This window comes from Etheostoma spectabile, unplaced genomic scaffold, assembly GCF_008692095.1.
Source record: "Etheostoma spectabile isolate EspeVRDwgs_2016 unplaced genomic scaffold, UIUC_Espe_1.0 scaffold00009192, whole genome shotgun sequence".
NCBI lineage: Eukaryota > Metazoa > Chordata > Actinopteri > Perciformes > Percidae > Etheostoma > Etheostoma spectabile.
Genome location: NW_022603671.1, coordinates 8726 through 17505, shown reverse-complemented (window position 1 = coordinate 17505; position 8780 = coordinate 8726). Strand labels below are relative to the sequence as shown.

Below are 8780 nucleotides of genomic sequence, written 5' to 3'. Positions count from 1 at the left end.
TGGACAGATAGTCTAGCTAGCGGTCTGGATTGACCCTGCAGAGATCTGAGGACCAGGTAACCATAGTCCTCAGATGGACAGATGGTCTAGCTAGCTGTCTGGATTGACCCTGCAGAGATCTGAAGACCAGGTAACCATAGTCCTCAGATTGGCATATAGTCTAGCTAGCTGTCTGGATTGACCCTGCAGAGATCTGAGGACCAGGTAACCATAGTCCTCAGATTGGACTATAGTTAGCTAGCTGTCTGGATTGACCCTGCAGAGATTGAGGACAGGTAAACATAGTCCTCAGAAATCCAAAGAAAGCGGAAGGTGACGGACATCCGCCAGAATTTTGGGCAGCTCCTGAACAATCCCAGAAATAAATGTCGTGATATATAAACCGAGACCAAGTCATCACCAAGACAGGGAGTATCGAGGCAGAGACAAGACCGAGTCCACACTGCATGACACGATAAAATGTGGAAAATGCTAACCATAGGCAATCCTCAAACTGATGTAAAAGATCCACATTTGCATAAAAAAATAAAATAAATGAGACACGGTTAAAATGCAAATCCGAGACGAAACGAGACCTTTAAAAAGTGGTCTTGAGACAAGACCGATCTTGAGAACCAGAGCAACCGTAGTAATACAAAGTGCAGCATCTACTCACAATACAAATAACGTTCTGCATTTTACTTTTTACTGACTTAATAGTCTTCCCTCAAAGTCAAAACAACACTTGCAGATTTGTTTCAGTTTTAAGAAATCTTCGTTACATTGACATCACATAGATCCAAAGAGAGTCACATCCAAACACACACACGAGACTCAGCTGAATAAATAGTTCAGTAAAATGGTAGAGGGTGTTCTAAATACAGATTTTTATCTGAGTGTTCAGTGTTCAGCTTGCGTCATACGGGAGATATTGTATATATTGCGTGCAGTCATTTGCATTAAAAACAGGAAACACTGTGTGCTGCCAGTCTGACGGTCTACTAAAACAAACCCACCTAATTTGATTTGGTAAATCAACCTGATTTGATAGTAGTATGATTTTTTTAAGTCGTGCATAAGTCAAATAAAATAGTAACGTAATTACTCTGAGTAGAGCAGTCATTCACAACTAGTGTGTTAAAGGGAGAGTTCAGATGTGTGAGGTGGGTTTGTATGAGCCATTTCTCCCTAGTAAGTGTTATTAGTCTTGCATTGCCAACCTTACTCCACAGCGCTGCGGAGGAGGGTCTGGCTAGTCCACGAAACATGCCAGGAGGGAGTAAAATGTACTCTGGTTAATTTCTTAAAACGGATCTGGGTGGTGCTAGGTGTCAGAAAGAGCCACCATAAAGTCGTGCAACAGAAAACTCTGATTGGACAGATAGCTAGCTAGCGGTCTGGATTTACCCTGCAGAGATCTGAGGACAGGTAACCATAGTCCTCAGATTGGAAGATGGGTCAGCTAGCTGTCTGGATGGACCCTGCAGAGATCTGAGGACAGGTAACCTAGTCCTCAGATTGGACAGATAGTCTAGTAGCGGTCTGGATTGACCCTGCAGAGATCTGAGGACCAGGTAACCATAGGTCCTCATGATTGGACATATAGTCTAGCTAGCTGTCTGGATTGACCTGCAGAGATCTGAGGACCAGGTAACCATAGTCTCAGAAATCCAAAGAAAGAGGAAGGTGACCGGCATCCGCCAGAATTTGGGCAGCTCCTGACAATCCCAGAAATAAAATCGTTGATATAAACCGAGACCAAGTCATCACCAAGACCAGGAGTATCGAGGCAGAGACAAGCCCGAGTCCCACACTGCATGACACGATAAATGTGGAAATGCTAACCATAGGCAATCCTCAAACTGATGTAAAGATCCACATTTGCATAAAAAAAATAATAAATGAGACACGAGTTAAAATGCAAATCCGAGACGAAACCGAGACCTTAAAAAGTGGTCTTGAGACCAAGACGATCTAGAGAACCAGAGCAACCGTAGTTAGACACAGTGCAGCATCTACTCACAATACAAATAACGTTCTGCATTTACTTTTTACGACTTGAATAGTCTCCTCAAAGTCAAAACAACACTTGCAGATTTGATTCAGTGTTTAAGAAATCTTCGTTACATTGACATCACTAGATCCAAGAGAGTCACATCCAAACACACAACACGAGACTAGCTGAATAAATAGTTCAGTAAAAATGTTAGAGGGTGTTAAATACAGATTTTATTGAGTGTTCAGTGTTCAGCTTGCGTCATACGGGAGATATTGTATATATTGCCGTGCAGTCTTTGCATTAAAAACAGGAAACACTGTGTGCTGCCAGTCTTACGTCTACTAAACAAACCCACCTAATTGATTTAGTAAATCAACCTGATTGATAGTAGTATGATTTTTTTAAGTCGGCATAAGTCAAATAAAATGTAACGTAATTACTATGAGTAGAGCAGTCATTCACAAAATAGTGTGTTAAAGGGAGAGTTCAGATGTTTTGAAGTGTGGTTGTATGAGCCAGTTCTCCATAGTAAGTGTTGTAGTCTTGCATTGCCAAACCTTCCTCCACAGCGCTGCGGAGGAGGGTCGGCTGTCCACGAAACATGCCAGGATGGGAGTAAACTGTACTCTGGTTAATTTCTTTAAACGGATCTTGGGTGGTGCTAGGTGTCAGAAAGAGCCACCATAAAGTCGTGCAACAGAAAACTCTGATTGGACAGATAGTCTAGCTAGCGGTCTGGATTTACCCTGCAGAGATCTGAGGACCAGGTAACCATAGTCCTCAGATTGGACAGATGGTCTAGCTAGCTGTCTGGATTGACCCTGCAGAGATCTGAGGACCAGGTAACCATAGTCCTCAGATTGGACAGATAGTCTAGCTAGCTGTCTGGATTGACCCTGCAGAGATCTGAGGACCAGGTAACCATAGTCCTCAGATTGGACAGATAGTCTAGCTAGCTGTCTGGATTTACCCTGCAGAGACCTGAGGACCAGGTAACCATAGTCCTCAGAAATCCAAAGAAAGAGGAAGGTGACGGACATACGCAAGAATTTTGGGCAGCTCCTGAACAATCCCGGAAATTAAATGTTGTTGATATAAACCGAGACCAAGTCATCACCAAGACCAGGGAGTATCGAGGCAGAGACAAGACCGAGTCCCACACTGCATGACACGATAAAATGTGGAAAATGCTAACCATAGGCAATCCTCAAACTGATGTAAAAGATCCACATTTGCATAAAAAAATAAATGAATGAGACACGAGTTAAATGCAAATCCGAGACGAAACCGAGACCTTTAAAAGTGGTCTTGAGACCAAGACCGATCTCGAGAACCAGAGCAACCGTAGTAATACAACAGTGCAGCATCTACTCACAATTCAAATAACGTTCGCATTTTACTTTTTATGACTTAATAGTCTTCCCTCAAAGTCAAAACAACACTTGCAGATTGATTTCAGTGTTTAAGAAAATCTTCGTTACATTGACATCACATAGATCCAAAGAGAGTCACATCCAAACCACACACACGAGACCCAGCTGAATAAATAGTTCAGTAAAAATGTTAGAGGTGTTCTAAATACAGATTTTATCTGAGTGTTCAGTGTTCAGCTTGCGTCATACGGGAGATATTGTATTTATTTGCCGTGCAGGCATTGCATTAAAAACAGGAAACACTGTGTGCTGCCAGTCTGACGTCTACTAAAACAAACCCACCTAATTTGATTTAGTAAATCAACCTGATTTTATATTAGTATGATTTTTTAAGTCGTGCATAAGTCAAATAAAATAGTAATGTAATTACTCTGAGTAGAGCAGTCATTCACAAACTAGTGTGTTAAAGGGAGAGTTCAGATGTTTGAAGTGTGGTTGTATGAGCCACTTCTCCATAGTAAGTGTTATTAGTCTTGCATTGCCAAACCTTCCTCCACAGCGCTGCGGAGGAGGGTCTGGCTAGTCCACGAAACATGCCAGGATGGGAGTAAAATGTACTCTGGTTAATTTCTTTAAACGGATCTTGGGTGGTGCTAGGTGTCAGAAAGAGCCACCATAAAGTCGTGCAACAGAAAACTCTGATTGGACAGATAGTCTAGCTAGCGGTCTGGATTTACCCTGCAGAGATCTGAGGACCAGGTAACCATAGTCCTCAGATTGGACAGATGGTCTAGCTAGCTGTCTGGATTTACCATGCGGAGATCTGAGGACCAGATAACCATAGTCCTCAGATTGGACAGATAGTCTAGATAGCGGTCTGGATTTACCCTGCAGAGACCTGAGGACCAGGTAACCATAGTCCTCAGATTGGACAGATAGTCCAACTAGCAGTCTGGATTTACCCTGCAGAGACCTGAGGACCAGGTAACAATAGTCCTCAGATTGGACAGATAGTCTAGCTAGCGGTCTGGATTTACCCTGCAGAGATCTGAGGACCAGGTAACCATAGTCCTCAGATTGGACAGATGGTCTAGCTAGCTGTCTGGATTTACCATGCGGAGATCTGAGGACCAGATAACCATAGTCCTCAGATTGGACAGATAGTCTAGATAGCGGTCTGGATTTACCCTGCAGAGACCTGAGGACCAGGTAACCATAGTCCTCAGATTGGACAGATAGTCCAACTAGCAGTCTGGATTTACCCTGCAGAGACCTGAGGACCAGGTAACCATAGTCCTCAGATTGGACAGATAGTCTAGCTAGCGGTCTGGATTTACCCTGCAGAGATCTGAGGACCAGGTAACCATAGTCCTCAGATTGGACAGATGGTCTAGCTAGCTGTCTGGATTTACCATGCGGAGATCTGAGGACCAGATAACCATAGTCCTCAGATTGGACAGATAGTCTAGCTAGCGGTCTGGATTTACCCTGCAGAGACCTGAGGACCAGGTAACCATAGTCCTCAGATTGGACAGATAGTCCAACTAGCAGTCTGGATTTACCCTGCAGAGACCTGAGGACCAGTAACCATAGTCCTCAGAAACCACTGGAGTTTAAAATACCAACACAAAGGAAGTGGAATATAACGGACATCCAACCGAAAAGATTTCAGTTCAGTTTGGAGAAGCAGGCAGGAGAAGTTAAGCTGTGTCCTGCTGTGGCCGGTAGCAGCAGCTAAAAGCATTTATGTGTACGCATAAGTATTTGAATGCTTTATTTAGAATATTTTCAGCGCTTTACCTTGCTGTCAGACAGTCTTTTACAACAGGGAACAGAAGCCGTTCTTTCTGCTCATTTCACCTCACATTTTAACAGAGTTGCTTGTCGCTGGTTCGTTAGTTTGTGATATTGTGAGGCTTTTGTGTTTGAAATGGTTAAGATTCACCAATTAACACAAATTAACTAACAGATGATCCTTTCCAAGTTCACACAAATATTCTCATTGAACTCAAAGATTTAAGTTTCCAGTAGGAACCAATGGGCTTGGAGCTGAGAACGATGACTGTGTAGTATTGGTGTTTTTGGTTTTTCACAGTAACACCATCATTTAAAATGCAAGAAGTGATCCATCTGCTGAAGAAGATCATGCGATACCATTGCTACAAATGGACCATGAGGTGAGATTGTTTTTGTCATCCATATTCTTACTCCTCTGGTATCCTGTCTTTCAGGTGGTTCCTCCACTACCAAAGAGAGGCATTCCTCTGGGCTTCTCCCTGAGTGGGTCTTTGCCTGAAACAACATCACATCCAAGTAAAACCGAGACCGAGCCAAACAGATCGCAGAGATTTAACACCGCTGACACCAGCTATCCAGGTAGTCTTTGTCCACCGGGGATCACAAACCCGGAGCTGACACAGGTGGAGAGCAGAAGCAAATCTCTTCCAAAACTCAACACCACCAACACGGAGGAAGAGGAGGACGACGACGAGTACTCCAACCAGCTCGGCAGTCCCGCTTTCAAATCAACATCTTATTCACCCACTCTTCCAAAGAAGGCCACCTGTCACACCTACTCCCTCCACGACCCCAGAGACGGTCCGCGGCCGAGCAGCTCCAGGTCAGAACAGCAGGGTGGCGATGTGGAAATGTTGAAGTCCAACCCGCTGTACCAGACCTCGGACGCGCCTGGGGGGGGCTCAGCTCAGCAGGGAGACGGCATGTATGCCGAGGTTCCCCGGAGAGCGACACCTGCAGGGCTGCCCGATGACACCTACGAGCGGATCCCCGGGGAGGCTGTGGTCGTCCAGGGCAACATGTACGAGTCGCTGGAGGACTTGAAGAACAAGAAACCCAAATCAACCTGGGGGAAAAATGTAAGTCAGAACATGAAACGCATTCTCATGAACGGGTACGATATAGTACGAAAATGTATGCACACTAGTGCGTTCCATTTCCGTCGGGAACTCGGAGGCCGGAGCTGGGAATGAGGTCTTTGAACGCGTTCCGTACAAGTCTTAATTTTTCATTGTGGGTAAGCTCTGGCCAGGTTAGCCATTCTTAGCAATAACAGAAGATAACCCTTGTAAGGTATTCAGGTCAAATTGACCCACTTCAAATTTTTACAAGAAGAAAAATGGTCCAAGTTACATTTTTTCTACCTGAAATCAACAACCTTGCCTTATTTCCTGTGATTAACATGTATTCCTGACTCAATTCAGAACATTATTCTGGATATGACAGTTATGTTGTTTCCATAGTGGTTTTTATCATGATTATAACCGTATGACATAAAATGAACCCCACTTCCATTTTTAACTGTGTTCTAGTAGAGACTGATGCATTCTCTAGACATAGATGTTATCTCAGCTGTTAGAAATTGAGATAAGACACGATTTGTTAATAGATTATGAAGTAAAATGTTATTTAAGAATTGTTTTTAAAACCCCAATTAAGTCCCAGAGGGTCCCGAACGTGAAGACAAAGGGCTAACACGCAAAATGCTGTTATTGTGCATGCAAACAGTTTGTCCACAAATGGAAGTTGGACAGGACTGTGTGTACAACTGAGACACAAAACCACACAAGTGCTAATGACTGTATGTTACGACAGCTTTCACAACCGTTGATGCACGGGGCATTCACGTTGTCGAGCTCGGAAATCCGAGGTCAGTGGGCGCGTTTCCCGCTTTGACCTCCGAAAATCCGACTTCCGAGTACAAATGGAACGCACCGTAGGGCTGGGACGACATGGTTTTGTCCTGATTCGATTCTTTTACGATACATGGGTGCCAATTGGTTTTGTATTGCGATTCTAGAAGTATTGTAATTCAACAGTATGGAGTATCACGTTTTCTTTCCTTCTTTAGCAAAAACAAAAGATGATTAAGAGCCTTCTAGAGACAATATTACGTGGGACATTTCTAAAAACTGATGGTTTTCTAAGAAGAATGCACATCACATCCCATGTCAGTCAGTCTGACATTTGTTCACTTTGTAAAGAAGAACATAACGTGCACTTTCTGCATTTTCTGCTTTCCGTCTACTGGAAACATGAAGTAGTCGCCGTCCGCGGCTCCGTATAAACAGAAAATATTTAGGTAAGTCAGTGGTGTATAAAATGAAAAGAAAATCTAGATTCCGGGAAAAAAGATTTTAATAAATCGTCGCAAAAGAAATCATGATGCATGCGCGATTTGATTTTTTATCCCCCCCCCCTCGCATAATGCACAACAATTCGCACGACATCCTACAAAATTGGGCAACTGTCACGTGACGCAGGCTGCGGAGCTTAGCGAGCTGTTGGTAGTAGAGTTTAGCAGACCAACGGTACAGGGCATCGCCAGGTGACGGTGCTTTCAGGGACCGCGGCAGTTGAGTTTAGCCGACAAAAGGTACAGGGCATCGCCAGGTGACGGTGCTTTCAGGGACCGTGGCAGTTGAGTTTAGCCAACAAACGGTACAGGGCATCGCCAGGTAACGGTGCTTTCAGGGACCGCGGCAGTTGAGTTTAGCCAACAAACGGTACAGGGCATCGCCAGGTGACGGTGCTTTCAGGGACCGTGGCAGTTGAGTTTAGCCTCGCATTGCCAGACCTGTTGTTATAGTTATGTAATGTGTTTGATGTTTTTTTTTAATATATTTTATTTTCAATTTTTTCAAGTTTTATATAACAAAACAGGACAGAAAAAAAAAAAACACAAACAACGGAGCTGCCAGGAAAATCAAGATTAAAAGCATGTCTTGGGTAAATGTCATATTGCATGTTTTTAAGATAGTCAATGAATGGTCCCCAGATGCTCAGAAAGCGGTTTTGTGTTTTAGAGTTTTTGCTGTTTTAAAAAAAAAAATTATATATGTATGTACGACGTCCTTGAGTCATGATAAAGGCGCCTTTAAATAAAATGTATTATTATTATTTTTATTATTACTACATTATTGTTATTATGTGGTCCTCGAGAGCAACTGTCCATCATCTTACTTGCTGTTCTTTTTTCTGTTTTGCAGAATATCAAATGGAAGAATTTCCTTCCCGATTACAAGAAGAAATAAAAAGGACTCGACTGTTTGTTATTTTGTCAAAAATGAAGCGGAAGTGAAATGAGCATTGCAAATAAATCCCTTTTGTGAAATATTTTTATTAAGAAAGAAAGTCATGTAGAATCCAGATGTTTAAACACTGCAAAAATATCACTATTTTATATACAAATCCAGCAGCAGTTATAATTATGTATAGTCTGTAGTTCTCCTTTGCATTTAAAATGCTTTGTAATAAACTAATTTAAGATCATTCTTTCTTTTATTTGGTTTATTATTCAAAATGGTCTTTATGGAATTTGAATATGGAGACTTTTTTTGGAAGGGTGAGAAACTGAATAACTGGGAGAAAATGACTTCAGGGACACAGAGTAAAGGATGGTAATGGTAAAT

The 8780-nt window shown here is 42.7% G+C and overlaps 1 protein-coding gene across 1 annotated transcript; it reads left to right on the top strand.

The window, feature by feature from the left end:
* Positions 1-5516: 5516 nt before the first annotated feature.
* On the top strand, positions 5517-8780 carry LOC116679044 (uncharacterized). The gene is made up of 2 exons (XM_032508776.1): positions 5517-6227; positions 8358-8780. Exons 1-2 carry the CDS (start codon positions 5517-5519, stop codon positions 8400-8402), a joined length of 756 nt encoding a protein of 251 aa, XP_032364667.1. The 3' UTR covers positions 8403-8780.